The sequence below is a fragment of the Benincasa hispida genome, chromosome 8 (genome assembly GCF_027475165.1).
Source record: "Benincasa hispida cultivar pf3 chromosome 8, pf3_genome.v1.1, whole genome shotgun sequence".
In the NCBI taxonomy this organism is placed as follows: domain Eukaryota; kingdom Viridiplantae; phylum Streptophyta; class Magnoliopsida; order Cucurbitales; family Cucurbitaceae; genus Benincasa; species Benincasa hispida.
This window is the reverse complement of record NC_143485.1, coordinates 8,339,325-8,356,049: the sequence shown is the minus strand read 5'-3', so window position 1 is coordinate 8,356,049 and position 16,725 is coordinate 8,339,325. Positions and strand designations below refer to the sequence as shown.

Below are 16,725 nucleotides of genomic sequence, written 5' to 3'. Positions count from 1 at the left end.
TCAAAGAAAAAACAAAATACAAAATGGTTACTAAACGGAACCTAAAAATTCAATGTTTACATACGTTTCGATACAATTTAATTACTTAAAATGCATGTTGAATCCTTTAGATACTATATTATATTCCAATTCACTAGTATAAAATTTGGCTTTAATGTTAGTCAATATTAACGTTAAAACAATAAAATGATAGACAGGTGATCCACATTGAAAAAATTGTTATTGTAGGGGTTAATGTGGAGCCCTATTCGACATTCAAGGGTGATCACATTTTTAACATGGACTATTTTCCTATATAGGAAAATGAATCAAAATATTTACAAACGCAATAAAATTTGTCTATGTGCGATAGACTATGATAGACTACTATTTGTGTCTATTTGTTTTATGATAGACACAGATAGTAATCTATTATAAACATAGATAGTAAATGTTAAATTTGTAATGTTGTCATATTAAAGCTATCCCTTATTAGAAAAAAATAAGTCTGCATAACGAACATTTAATATCAGTTATCAATTGATTATGTAGCGTTGGTAACAATATTCGTCATAAAAAACGCCACTATAGCCATTCCTCGTTTTTTTCCAACACGTCATTATATCTACACACATTTTTCTTTTTAACGCAATTGAAGATCTAGTTTCTTGTAGTGCTAAATTAAAAAGATTACTCGCATTAAAATAGCCAATAAATCATTGGGACTAAAAAATAAATAAATCCTATGAAAATACCTCACAAATGTGCTAGCTATCCCCTATTAGACACAAAAACCTCAAGGACCAACCTATTTAGTTGTATTGCAGCGTTTTCTTTCCGATGTTCATTAATTATTTATATATGTGGTGTAGTTGAAATTGACGATCGAAGAATTCATTTCCTTTCTCATTTTTTTTCAAAATTTAGTTGAAATTGACGAAAGAAGAAACTCAGAAGCTTCAGATTTCTATGGATTCACACTTCAAATTTTGGCCTTATAAATAGGCAAGTTTTTGGTTCTCAAACATCCACAAGTCACAACAAGCTTGATTTTCTTGGTTATACAAAGAAGAATTTGAAGAAGAAATCAAAGTTTTTATATGAAGATGGAGAAGCTCAGCTTTCATGTGTTGTTTTGCTCATTTTTCTGTGCCTTTCTTTTGGTTTCATGGCCTGCAATGTCTCAAGAAGTTGGTACGAGTCATGCCTCTCTTATTATAAGATTAATTTTCTTGGTTATTCTCTTATTGGTTTCATGTCTCAAACTATATTAAAGATGATTGAGATTTGTATTTGGTGCTTATTTGTCTGCAAAATTTTAAAATAAACCATTTTAATAATGTTTGAAAAATGGTCTATTATTTAAAACTAAGAATGTTCATTTGCAAAGTTCATAAAGATCATATATAGACACGAAATCCAAATTTCATGTATAAAAAATGTGGTTTGTCTTTCTTTTTGTCATTTTCTATTTATCTAAGTTCCCTTTTGATAACTTTCATTTTGATTTAAATATTGATGTTGTGTACGTATGTATTATGTTGATTTTCAAGTGAGTTTTTGATGACTTCTAGCTCTCGAATACTTTTTTGAGATATTTAGAGTATTACATAATACGTGTTTTTGTAAATTATAAAAACATTAAAAGGAACACGCAAATGATTTTTGAATAAATCCAAAAATGTTGATAGTAAACATAAGTTTCTATTTAGAAAAGCATATGCATATAAAAAAGAGTTTTTTTTTTTTTTTTTTATCCAATGGATGAAATTGAATTGATAGTACCAATAATAACAGTAATAACAACAACAATAATTATTATATGTAGTTTTTTTATCATCCACATCTTACTCTATTTTTCTTTATTTATTTAAGCAAAATTTGGTGGCAAAAGTTTTATAAAATAATTATTGGTGGATTTTTCAAAATGAAAAAAGGGAAACTATTTACACAAACTAGTAAAATTTTAATATTTTTTTTATAGAGACTGATAGAGGCTCATAGAAGTCTATCAGTGTCTATTAGTAATAAAAACTAATAGAAATCTACCATTGATAGTAATATTTTTTTTTTAATTTTTGTAAATAGTTTAACATTTTTTTTATCTATGAATATTTTTCTTAATTTTATTATTAAATAGAGAATTAATGATTAGAGTGAAAGTCAACTGAAAAAGCCAATAAAATTTATGCGATGATTGCATTTGATTTCCAAAATGCCATTTTCGTAGTAATATTTCGATTTTCTTCCAAATAAAAACAAAGGTTAATTTGACTTCAATATTTTTGGAAAAAAATCAAAAGACAAATGGACTTTACTTACCATTTCATTTGATTCTCTTTCGTATGCATGCAGAAAATCAGAAAGAATTTGATTATAATAACAAGGGAAAGAAAGGACCTGCACATTGGGGAGACCTTAAACGAGAATGGCATAACTGCAAGAATGGACGCATGCAATCTCCTATTGATTTGTTGAATAGAAGAGTCCGTATTGTATCTCATTTTACGGACCTCAAGATCAACTATAAACCATCCAATGCAACTCTTAAGAACAGAGGACATGATATAATGGTAACGAAAATAACATCAGCTAACGTTTTTGTGTTATTTATTTATTTCTTAAAAGAGACATTCATATTTTTTGAGTTAAACCATATTTGATTCAACTTTCAATCTCTATCTTTTAAAACATACAAATTATATCTTAATAAATTTCATTATATTCAACTTGATGATAATATTTAACTAGCTTTGAATTAGCTTTAATAACATTTTTTGTTAGTTTTTTTAAAAAAATCGATTTCAACCGTATCTAATTCAAATTTTATGGTTTGTCCTTTAAAATATGTACATTATAGCTTAGCCAATTATGTTATACTCAACTTGATGAAAATATTTAGGTTAAATTATAGAAAATATCACGAACATTGTACTTTATTTAAAAAATTGAACTTTCAAAATTTCTTTAATATACTTTCGAACTTAAAAAAGAAGTTAAAAAATACGCTTGTTGTTAGTTTTTAACGTAAATTGTTAGATTTTTTGGTTTAAAAAATACCCATTAATTTTAGGAAAAAAAATCAAATACCCTTATCATTACATACAGATAGAACCCGTTAGTACTTTGTTTCAAAATACCACTTAACTTCAAAACTTGCACTTGTTTTTTTGTTTTGATGGCTAAAAATTCGAATGAATCTCCATAGCTTAAAAAACAAAAGTTAAAAAATACCTTTAGGATTAGCATATCAGTTTATCTACATCCTATTTCGCCTTCATATTTAATTAGCTTTGGCATAATGGGGATTTCAAAATTAGAAAAAGAAGGAAAACTATTTACACAAAATAGTAAAATTTTAATCTTCTTTGATAGAGGCTAATAGAGGTTGATGGAAGTCTATCATTGTCTATTAGAGGTAGACGCTGATAGAAGTGTCTATCAGTATTTTTTTTTTTTTGGCTATTTCTGTAAATAGTTTTACATTTTTTCTATCGGTGAAAAATTTCCAAATATTATTAAACATAGACTAAAAATATGATTTTTAGCCATGGCTACAAATTCTCTTAAGTTTTAGTAATTTAGCCGAATCTAAATTTGTATGTATATTGAGATGAGTGTAGTTGAAATGGGGTGGTAAGGCTGGACATATGGAAGTAAATGGAACTCGATATTTTCTAAGACAAATTCATTGGCACTCACCTTCTGAGCACACTATCAATGGAAGAAGGTTTGCTTTAGAAGCTCACTTAGTGCACCAAAGCCAAACCGGAAAGGTTGCTGTCATTGGAATTCTCTATAATATTGGACGACGTGACTACTTCTTGTCCAGGGTAAAGTTTCATAATCTAATATACCATTTAAAGATTAGGTTTAATCTAATTAACAAAGTTTTCAATTTGATATTGGTTGCTTCCCTTTTCAGATGAAACAACATTTGGAAGAAATATCACATACAAAGAAACATAAAGTATTGAATGTGGTCAATCCATCGTTGCTAAAGATGCGAAGTAGTTTATATTATAGATATATTGGCTCTTTAACGGTTCCTCCTTGTTCTCAGAATGTACTTTGGACTTTGGTGAGAAAGGTATTTTCCAATAAAACCTCTCCATCTCTAATCTTTTTTTTATATATATAAGCTATTCCATTATTCCATAATGTGTCTTGTTTTTCTATCTCAATTATATTCTTATGTATTTTTCAGATTAGAACTGTTGCACCCGAACAAGTAAAGTTGCTTCGCGTGGCTGTTCATGATGTAAGTGACATAGCTTTTAAAAGGTTACATTTGATAACACTTTGGATCTCGTTTGGCAACCATTTTGTTTTTTTTTTTTTGTTTTTTTTTTTTATAGAATGTAAGAAAACAAGAGGATATAGCTAGGATTAATTTTTAAAACCAAAAAGAAAAAATTAAATAGTTATCTAATTGGGTGTTAGTATTATAATTTGATTTCGTGAAAAGTATAATTATATTAAGGCATATTTTAAGTTTTATAATATTTTCGTCTTGAACACTTTCAGAGTTTATTTATTTTAATTACACTTTGTATGTGCAGGACTCGAACACTAATGCAAGGCCTTTACAACCTCTCAATAATCGGAATATTCAACTTCGAATCAAATCAAACATAGATGGAGGAGAAGAATGATTCATAAACACATACATATGACAAATATTTCTTCATCTTTCTTTCTCAATACCATGTTTTTATTTTAGATATGATAAAAATGTTATGATTTTTATAATATACTCAACAATAAAATCATTTTTTGAATTTAATACTGAATATTAATCAATTTATTTGATTATGATGTGCAAATTGTTATGTGACGTCCTCAAATTTCAGCATAAATTAGGGAACATTATTAAACTTTTCTTGCAGAATAAATGTGGCTTATGCATAGAATAACAAGGTTATTTATCAATTATATCATACCCCAAATTTCAGCCTATATCATGGAATGCAATTAACCCACCCTTTAAATCTATGTGCGTCTTAAACTGGTGCCATAAGAAGAAAAATTAATTTTCATGATATAAGAGCATGGCCAAATTTCCATGATATATAATACCCCAAGCATCACATTATAATTTATTAGATTCAATAATCTTTTAGCTTTTCAATGAATGTCCATATGAATTCTCGATAATTCTTCTCATAATTATAGATTCTGGATGACCCACTCAATTATGTCAAATTGTAAATATGTCTGGATTGATGAACTTTAGGTTCAATGTTGCATATGTTTCAATTATTCGTATATGAGTATAATATATCAAGAGATAAAGCAGATAACTTTTCTAGCATAGTTTTTTATGTGACACAATAGATCTAATATAAATATATTCTATCTTATTTTTTCTATCGGTCTCAATATGATAACAATTGCAACGTATATCTTTAAAACATAGAAGATTTCTCTTTGATTTACTAGATAACATAACATATGAAAATGATCAATGTTTCTTCATTAAAAGAAAATAATTACAAATAGAAAAAAAGACACTTGGAATATTCAAAGTTAACATTCACTAAAAAAAAACATGAAGATAGAAAAAAAAAACTGAATGCATTAATACTAAATATTCTCAAACTCAAAAGAAACACTTGCTATGTCATCAGTAGTGCTAATTTTCTTATTAGGAGATTCCAGGAAGTCCGCTGCATCCAAATTTATCATACGGAATGAGTAAAATATATCATTATCCTGGTATGTAAAATTTGCTTCCGCAATTTTCTCTTTTTCCTTCAGAAAAGCTTGAGGAGATTTTCTCTTTTTCCTTCCACAATTAAATGTTTCGATGTTCGACATATATGTGCTAAATAACCAATCATATCACATCGAAAGCATTTCTGTTCAATATTTCTTAAACTCTTATCTTGAGGAGATTTTTCTTTATGATCATCATCATGTGTAACTCTTGAAATTTGGATGATTATAACGTCTACCATGAAAAAAAAAATTACTTATTCTTCTACCACGGTCATGATCTCGACCATGACCACAACCACAACCACGATTATTATTAAAATTCATAACATTTACTTTAGAGAATTGTATTGTTCTAGTTGGTCGATATTCATGATTTTTCATCAATAACTCGTTATTTTTTTGGGCCAGGAGAAGACATCAAAATAGTTTTTAAAACCTTTCTCTTGATATTGCTACTGTAGGAGCATATTCGAGACATGAATTGTAAAACATATTTTCTCTAACATATCAACATCATAATCTTCTCTTCGTATAACAAAAATTTTGAACCAACTTATTGATTTTCCTAATTTAATCATTTACTGATTTAAAATCTTGTAGCCTTAAATGCATCCACTCATAACGAGCTTTAGGAAGAATAATATATATATTTTTTTATTATCATACCCCTCTTTTAAATTTTTCCACAAGATACGAAGATCTTTGATTGTAAGATACTTCGTAGTTTTATGATCATACCCCTCTTTAAATTTTTTCTAGGAGATATGGGGATCTTTGATTGTAAGATACCTTAAACTCTTATCTTAGGAGATCTTTCAATCCCTTGTGGAGATCATGACAAAGTAAAAGCCATAGTTTTTGCTTTGTCGTGACTGGTCGTTATATTTCATTCTTTAATTATTTCTCTAAGGTTCATAACATCCAAGTGGATTTTGGTATCGAGCACCCATGATAAATAATTATCGTCAATAATGTCAAGGGCTGCGATTTCTAATTTCGTAAGGTTTTTCATTGTAACACTACCACAAAACATTGCATTTATATTAGAAATTTAATATATGCAAAATAACATTTAATTTATTAATTATGATAAAGATGAGAAAAAAGACATACCTTCAGTAGGGGAAACGATAGAAGCTCGTGCTGGTAATGTGTTGTAAAATTAAGTAGCAAAACAAGGCACAACGGGAACACGAATATAGAAAAAATATAATATAATATATAAAATAAATAACTAAAATTTGAAAATGAAAAATAGGAAATTAAAAGAAGAAATTGGCTCCAAATTATTAGTATTGTTCGCCAATATGCACTCTTTTACAAAACTCACAAAATGCCACTATTTATAGATAATTTGACAAGTAAGAGGTGAATTACATGAACACTAAAATAGTGTGTAATCTTGACACATGGACAATACATGGAATAAGTGGCAAATGTTTGATCCTTTGACACTAAGAATGGGTATCTACTTTACACAAATATCATGATATTTATAATAGTTTCAATATATTTCTTTTACTTTTTCATGCACATCAATTACCTTACAAAATAATAGTCATCAAGAGTTTTAAGACTTTTTATAACATCTTATGTCAAATTGTAGCTTAGAGTTTGTTATGTATGTAAGTTGGTATTGAGAATGCGATCAAAGTCTCACATTAGCTAAGGTGATATGAAAACCCTAGCAATTTGAAATTAAGAACCCTTTATTTATTCAAACCCTGAATAACAAATTCTAAAATTCCCAAAATCAAGTTAGCATAACTCCAAGGAGAGAGTTACAAAAAGGTTACCTTGTGATCGAAGACCATGAGAAAGTGAAAGGGATGCAACCCACCTCAAGCAAGTTGATCCATCTTACCTGAATGCTCAAACATGCAACCCTAAATAAAAAATTGCAAAAAAGATGATGATAAATCTCTATCATCAACCTAGAGAAAAAAATATCATTCCCAAATTCAAAATCCAAAGACAATTATGTAAAACCTAATGGTCATGCTTTATATAGCCTCCAACAACCCAAATGTGTGCCACATCATAAACCTTAATAACATTATTTAATATATTTTAGAAAGCATAAACTTGGAAAATAAGAAAATTGCAACAAAGTTATTAAATAAAATATAATTAATAATTTGATGCCTGAACGATTCATATCAAAAGGATGGTCATATCAATATAAGGGAAAACAATCATCTCTAATCGTATGTGATCTTCTGGGTGAAATCAAAAGTAAAGTGATGGGGGTACAAACTAATTTACTAAACATTAGAATGAGAGAGTGAAAGAAAGAGGAAATGATGGGGTGGTCATCGAAGCATGTCAATAGCTATGATTGTAGCATCAAAGCATTCAAAAACACAAATGTGTGCCACATCGAAGTATCGAAGGTGGTCATCGGAGTTAACTGCCAGAGTTTGACACCAAAGGTAGTCATCGAAGCATGTCACTAGCTATGATCGTTGCAGGAGTTAGTCGTCGGCGATATGGCCAGTAGGTGGGTGGTGTCATTAGAAACATTAGAAGGAGGAAGTGAAAGAAAGAGGAAAATATGAGGTTACTCGATTAATGTGCAAACTTAAGCCAACTTTTTCATTCTGATTCTTTCTATAGATATTATTTCCTTAATTATTTTCTGTTCTTATTTTTGTTAAAATTTATGGACACGGTTGTACAATCTATAAAACAGATCTTGTTCAAATAAGTTTTTCTACAATTCCACGTGGTGCACACATAGAGTTAGAGAGTCAAAGTTAGTACCATTTGACCCTTAATAGAGCATACTTGAAGAAGAAATCAAAGAACTAGACAAGATCGACCAAATGACTAGAAATCAAGTGAAAGAGTCAAAGGCAATGAGAGATTATTTCAAGTTTATGTTTCTTGGACTCGGATAATTTATGAGCTCATCTGTGCAAATAACTTTCAGCTGAAGATTGAATGGTTCAAGAAGGCCAACACGAATCAACTAGACGACTCAAAACACCATTTCTTTTTTAGATGTAGGACTTGAACAATTTAAATTAGGCTAAGTTACTAAAACTTAACCAAATGCGTAAAAGAAATTGTAGCAATGTCTCAAAATCATATTTTTATTCTATGCATAATAATATTAAAGCTTGTTGAGTATGACTGCGAAATAGGGGTAGATGAACAGTTTTCATCCATATATATATACTAATAGTAAGGATATATACTAATAGTAAGGGTAGTTTTGAACTTTTGTTTTTAGATATTAAGGGTATTCATTAAAATTTTGACCTATCAAATCCAACTTTGAAAGCTCAACAGAATTTTTAAAATAAGGTGCTAACTGTTTCCATCCTTATATTACGATAAGGGTATTTGAACACTTTCTTTTTAATCTTTAAAGACATTAATGAAATTTTCATTTGAAAATTCATGTGTATTTTTTAATAAACAAGCTAACAGTTTACGTTATAAATTCATGTGTTGTCTATGTATCTCAAGATTAAACACTACAATCTCCATGTAATCCATTTTCTACTTGTCAAATTGCCTATAAATAGTGACATTTAGTGGATTTTGTAAACTGATACATATTGGTAAGGAATCCCAATAATTTGGAGCCAATTTCTGCTTTTAATTTCCTATTTTTTATTTTCTAATTTTAGTTATTTATTTTATATATTTAAATATTTATATTATGTTATATTTTTTCAATATTCGTGTTCCCGTTATGTTTCGTTTTGCTACTTAATTTTACAAAAGAGTAGAATGGCATTATAAAGTTCAAATTTTGGACTCTATATTTTTTGCTTTTCGCTAGAAGAAATTTGGGGTTTAATGTCGGTAGGCAACCGACATTAAAGATAGTGTTATTAAAGGTCTTTAATGTCGGTTTTAAATCGACATTAAAGGCCTTCAATAACACCAATATTGCAGCCTTCATTGTCGGTTGCAACCGACATTAAAGACCTTCAATGTCGGTATGTCGGTTCCAACCGACATTAAAGACCTTCAATGTCGGTTCCAACCAACATTAAAGACCTTCAATGTTGGTCAACCGACATTGAAAGTCTCAACATTGAAGGTCTTGCAATCGACATTAAAGGTCTTTAGTGATTAAAGGTCTTTAATGTCGGTTGCAATTGACATTAAAGCTTGTTTTTTTTTAATTCTTAACCGACATTGAAGCCCGAATCTATCCCGTTTTTTTTTAAATTCCATTGCCGAATCTATTTTTTTGGTCAAATAAGTTAAAAACGACATTATATGTCTCATGTTGGGTCAGAAAATGTTTATCATTGTTTTATATTAAAAAGTATAAAAAAAATTTCATGGCAAGGCCATCAATACTTTTTGCCATGCAATTTTTTTCTTCCACCTATGAATTTATCTACAAACAAGAATCAATATTTCCAATCCATTACATATACTCATCAATATTTGTCTTCCACCTATGAATTTATCCACCAAATTTGCAAAACAATACCAGAACCAGACTTTCATAGAATACAGCTTACACCGAAGCCATCATTTCTCTCATTCACAAATATCAATGAGTACTAATTCCATGAATAAACAAGAATCACAATACCAGAATCATAATACCAAAATCATAATACCATGAATACAGCTTCGAATAATAAACAGACCATGTCTTCCACCTATGAATTTATCCACAAACAAGAATCACAATACCAGAACCAGACTTTCATAGAATACTCACACCAAGCCATCATTTCTCTCATTCGCAAATATCAATTAGTACTAATTCCATGAATAAACAAGAATCACAATACCAGAATCACAACACCTTGAAACAGCTTCCAATAATAAACAGATCATGTCTTCCACCTATGAATTTATCCATAAACAAGAATCACAATACTAGAACCAGACTTTCATAGAACACTTACACCAAGCCATCATTTCTCTCATTCAAAAATATCATATTAGTACTAATTCCATTCACAAAGATCATGGTTAGATAAATTTACATTCATTCTAAGCTAGCATTTACATTCTATTGAGACAAAAAACAAGAATTACATCATTACACAAATCGGCCAACAAAATTTGCCTATTGGGTCCGAATTACATCGATCTCTCCTTGCGTATATGCATCTTTTGTATTGAACTACAAAAAGGAAAAAAAAAGATAAATTCAAAATAAGTTTTCGTCCATTTATTAAATTAAAGCTAGCACTATATAAAAAACAAATAATCTACGTACGAGGCTAGTAATGGGAGTAGTACGATTATTCACTATTTCATGTATATACTTTTGTACATAGTACCCGCATCCTATAGAATCTAATTACAAGGGCACTACATATAAAGAAGTTGAAAACAATTGTTAAATTTTTATAAAGAAATCAAATGAACATAAATTGTTCAAAAATGAATACAAATTTACCTTTACAGGTTTCCATTTTTGAGAAGACTGATCGTGTTGGAGATCGTGCTTGGCTTGCCATGTTTTCAATCCACTAAATAGTTTAAAAACATTAGTTAAACATAAATACTTTAATTAAGATCTAAGAAAGTTCAATTACACTTACATATTCATAACTCCATGAAAATCCTCTTGAACCTTGCTTCGAAGAGAATCCAAAACATAAAGACAATTTTCTTGTAGATTGATTACAATCAATATCCATTGATAACTATAATAAGAAACAATTTTGAAATATTATTACGTGTATAATGCAAATTAAAAATAACTTAAGAACTTGTTTCTACTTACCCTGTGTTATATGGAATGAGGATTAATTGGTCTAAATTAGCCAATTCTAGTTGATTGGCTAAATTTCTAGATCAGATATCTTGAGATTTCACGTATGGCGATATTCTTGCTTGATCAATTATAATAAACTTCTTCGTAATATCACGATCACATTCATCCCAAAGATACCTAAACAAAGTAAAAATTATTATTTATCAACATGAAACAAAGTATACATGAGTGAATCTAGATGAGTAATACTTACGCAATGTATGTCAAAATACACATGTAGTCTATTTCAATCATATTGCAACATTAGAGCAGATCATCGTGGCCTAAATAAATAAATTTGTCTCTTCCAAATATATGCTCGTCCAAAGAGATACGGATTATGTCTACATCGTTCATGTTATGCATGACATGTCCGTTCAATAATTTGATAGTACCATTAGTGTTAGTATATTTGAAGGACTGGCTGAAGCTCTTAATTGGTGAATGATCCTACCATAATTGAAGTTACAAAAATTCAAAGTAGGAAAAATAATAAATAACCAAACTCATAAACTGAAAAGGAAACATACTTTTTTCTCGTCAACCATAACTACAAGTTCACGAGGCCATTTTACGAAGTTGCCCATTGCTTGCTTTAAGAACTCTATTTTACCCTTCACAGAAATTGGTATAGGCAAATCTTCTCAATGACAATGTCAATCAGAACTTTAACAGTTAAGCATGACACATCATCATCAAATGCTATGGCCACTGCAACAATATTATCTACAGTTCCTATAGCCAAGTAGCATGGTGTCCCCTTAACAAATTTAAAAGAACTTATATCATGCATGGTTAAGCATGTACAATATGATTAAAATTTAAGTCACAATAAATAAATTACCTCCAAATCTTCTTTAGACATCTTCTCAGTATCTTCTTTAGATGCACTTAGTGCAACACTTCCAACAGATGATTTAGACTGATGAGATTGTCTGCTGTAAGTTCTTTCTCTTGACACTTTACCATGTCGAACATTTTTTTTTTACTAGAGCCTCCTTCAATTTCTTGGATCATAGAGGACTTTGGTTTTACTAATTTGAAATATTGAGAATGGGAAACAAAATCACCCATTCCTTTAACACGTCCCCAATGTTCTTCCGTACCCAATGCTTCGGTGAGAATATCTTCACCTTCATGAACTTCAACCAATTTATCCTGTAAAACATATTACAATTTTTCACACAATATCTATATCATCTTAAACTTATATATATGTCATCTTAAATTTTGCATAATATATACTTACAATCCGATTGGCATATTCTCGAGTAACTTCATCAAAGTATTTATTATTCTTTCCTTTTCTTGCTTCTTTCCATAAAGTCGCCTGATAAGAAGGGTCATTCGATAGGTTCTACATGAACATACATATTTAATTCTCATAAACATATTAGAATAAAATATTTAATTTAAGTCGAATAACTCACTAATTCTTGGGCAAGATTCACATAGTCCTTCCGAGAAATGTGGTGATTATATACACATTTCGCACGTCTTTCTTTTTTAACATGACTGATTTTCTGTACAACAAATCTAGTTGAAGTTACCTATCAAAACAATGATAACGTTGACATGTAATTTATTGTGAATGACTTACCTCCCATTCTTCACTCAATCGTTCATTGACGAACGATGTCTAATGATCTTGCTCTATATTAGAATATTGTTGCGGTGGAAATTGCAAGACCGAGGGTTCATCCTTAAATAGAAATATGAACTTTTGAGTCAACGTTGTCTTGAAAGTCCAAAACTTCCTAGATGCAAAAATTAGTATACAATGTTTGGACTTAGAGTCCACATTGAATGACATCTGCACAATGAAAAAAGTAGTTAAACAATAAACTAATAAACTACTATGCACATGAATTAAAAGTTTAGAAAACATACCGCTAAACAATCAAAAGTTTGTCTTTTAAATGGGTTGGAAATTTTTTCCAAGAATCATACGTTATAGGAATTTTTTGTCGAACACAAACTTCTATATAACTCTGCATCTTCTTTGCTCTAGATCCAACCGGTTGTCCATGTTCATTATAATCGATGGTCAATTGTTGTTCAGATGTCCTTATTTGTGCCAACTCAGACATTGTAGTTGGGCCACGTGGTATATTTATTCTACTATGTTTTTGTGGGATCATATTTCTATCCTCCTCGTTGCTACTTGTTGAAGTTTCCATGTCAATCTGAAAACAAAAAAAAAAAAACATTACTCACACAAAAAACATATAATCTTAATATTTAAATACATATAACCATAGTAAAGGACATACCATGTTTAATACATTATTTATCAACCCATCGACCCTCACAATCATGTCTAATGTATGTGGATGTTGTATCATCAATCTCAGTAAATGTATCAACATTGGGCATTCTTTGCATACCTCCATAACCACACTCTTGTAACATATCTCCTATTTCATCTTCATAAAAATCATCCTCAATTGTTTGTTATGGAGATGTTAAAACAATTTACCAACCCGAATTTGCGAGGTCTTTTACATAGAACACTTGTTTTGCTTGAGAGGCTAAAATAAACGGGTCTAATTTATGTCCAATACGATTGAGGTCCACAATAGTAAACCCAAACTCGTCTATTTTGACTCTAGTTCTATTCTCAACCCAATTACATTTGAATAAAATAAATGATAATCCATGATATTCAAGCTCCCATATTTCTTGTATTACACCATAAAAGGTCATATTTGACATAACGGGCCTTTTATCCTTAGCACTAGAGACTTGCATTGTGGTAGCCGTTATACTAACTCCACTATTTTGAACCCTCCTAACATCATCGCGATTCTTTGTGTGATAGTAGTAACCATTGACCACATAACAAGAATATTTTGCCACAGTTGGACAAGGTCCATTAGCTATCCATCTCAAAGAAGGCGATATGGAATTTTTGGGAACTTCGAGAGCTAGTGCAACCTACGATATATTTCATAATATTTTAGTAGCTAACATTTAATTATACATCAAATAGTAGGTCTCTAGAGATTACCCGTGTGGACAACCACCGACTAAATGTACGATTATGCTTTTCTTGAAGCCACTTTCTACTTTTATTTTTACCAGAATTGAGCTTAGACAAAATATCCATATGTTGCCTATTATAAATGAGAAAGTTAGTAGATTATTGAATAATCAAGTAACCTAAAACAAGAATAAGATGAAGATCTACATACTCGACATAAGGAAGCACATCATTTACATTTTGAATGACATAAAGATGAGCTTGATCCAACTCAACCTTACTCGATTTGATAAAAGAAGCAGCTGACAATGCTCTATCAATGTTTGATTTCGCTTTCTTTATTGATGAGTTTAGCCCAATAGAATTAACACTAGATACGAATTTAGAACAAAACACTATAGTCTCTTCAACAATATAATTTTCTCCAACACATCCTTCTGGTCGATTTCTATTTCGTACATAAGTTTTCAACACATTCATGTATCGTTCAAAAGGATACATCCACCTCAAATAAACAGGTCCACAAAACTCAATTTCTCTTATGAGATGCACAACAAGGTGTACCATTATTATGAAGAATGATGGAGAAAAATACTTCTCTAAGAGGCATAGAGTAACAACGATATCCTTTTGCATACCCTTTAACTGAGATGAATCGATCACCTTGCAACATATAGCACTAAAGAAGAAGCATAGATGAATAATTGCAAGTCTTACATGTTTGGGTAAAATATTACGAATGGCTATCGGTAATAATTGTTGCATAAGAACGTGATGGTCATGTGACTTAAGTCCGTAAAGTTTCAAATCTGTAGCGATACTAAATTTTTAATGTTCGATGAATAGCCTTCAGGTACTTTATTTCTGATAGTACCTTACAAAAGCTCAATTTCTCAGCTCGTGTTAATGTATAACATGCGGGAGGAAAAAAGATTTTTTTTTCTCTCTTACTTGAGGGGCTAACTCTGATCTAATGTTCAGTTCCACCAAATTTAATCGAGTCTTTATTCCATCTTTTGTTTTACTAGGAATACAAGCAATGTGCCAATAGATTTTCACATACATTCTTTTCAATGTGCATCACGTCTAAACAATGTCGCACGTCAAGATACTTCCAGTATTCTAACTCGAAAAGAATAGTTTTTTTCTTCTAATAAGTTGAAGTGCTATTTCCACTGTTCTTTTCTTTAATACTTTTCTTACCAAATGAATATTGATACTTACTTGTTTCTGCAAGAATTTCTTCCCCACTCAATGGTTCTGGACTAAATTCTAATTGTTGTGCGCCATTAAAAGCTTTCTTTTGTTTTCTATATGGATGATGGCGGGGTAGAAACTTGCGATGCCCGAGATATGTCATCCTCTTCCCTTTTGGTAAATAAGTGGATGAAGTATTCTCTCCACAAATTGGACATGCATGATATCCTTTAACCGTACAACCACACAAGTTACTATATGCAGGAAAATCATTAATAGTCCATAATAAAATGGTTTTAAGCATGAAACATTGTTCTTCATATGCATCATAACATTCTACCCCATCTTTCCAAAGTTTTTTCAAGTCATCTACTAGAGCTAAATAAATATCTATGTCATTTCCGGTTGTTAAGGACGAGATATTAGTGCAATCAACATAAAAAATTTTCGCTTCATCCACAATCATGGAGGTAGATTGTACGTCACTAACATCACTGGCCAACAACTATATCTACTACTAAGATCTCTATGTGGATTTACCCCATCTGTCGAAAGAGCAAGATGAAGATTTCTAGGTTCTGACCCAAACTCTGGCCACAAATTGTCTATTTTTTTCCACGATAGGGCATCTTTGGGATGTTTTAATAAACCATCTGTTTCTTTTTTTTTTTAGCATGCTACGTCAATAAACTTGTTGTTTCTTTACTTGGACACATTCTTTCAAATCTTGGAATTGGGGGGAAACACCACATGACTTTTGCTAGGATACTCTTAGCCCTTTGGTTTAAATTTTTTTGAAGCTTCAATCTTGACATACCATAAATGGGGCATACATTTGTATTAGAAAGTTCTTTTCTAAACAAGCAACAATCATTTCTACATGCATGAATCTTCTCGTACTTCATTTCAAGAGTACCCAACATCTTTTTTGCTTCATAAGTAGAAGTTGGAATTTCATGACTAGGTAATATGTCATGAATTAATTCCAACAACTCAGTGAAACTCTTATCACTCCATCAAAATTTAGCTTTTAAATTATATAACTTTACCAATGTAGATATTTTGGAAAAAATTTTACAATTTGGGTACAATGGTTTCT

The 16,725-nt window shown here is 30.3% G+C and overlaps 1 protein-coding gene and 1 pseudogene across 1 annotated transcript; one reads left to right on the top strand and one right to left on the bottom strand.

The window, feature by feature from the left end:
• The first annotated feature begins 988 nt into the window (after nt 1–988).
• LOC120083402 (alpha carbonic anhydrase 7-like) lies at nt 989–4,765 on the top strand. Its single transcript, XM_039039156.2, has 6 exons — nt 989–1,173; nt 2,335–2,552; nt 3,603–3,812; nt 3,905–4,069; nt 4,187–4,240; nt 4,542–4,765. The coding sequence occupies exons 1-6, from the start codon at nt 1,080–1,082 to the stop codon at nt 4,632–4,634; spliced, it is 834 nt and encodes a 277-aa protein (XP_038895084.1). The 5' UTR covers nt 989–1,079; the 3' UTR covers nt 4,635–4,765.
• Nucleotides 4,766–10,750: 5,985 nt separating this feature from the next.
• Nucleotides 10,751–15,789, bottom strand: LOC150034337 (uncharacterized; annotated as a pseudogene).
• Nucleotides 15,790–16,725: the final 936 nt, after the last annotated feature.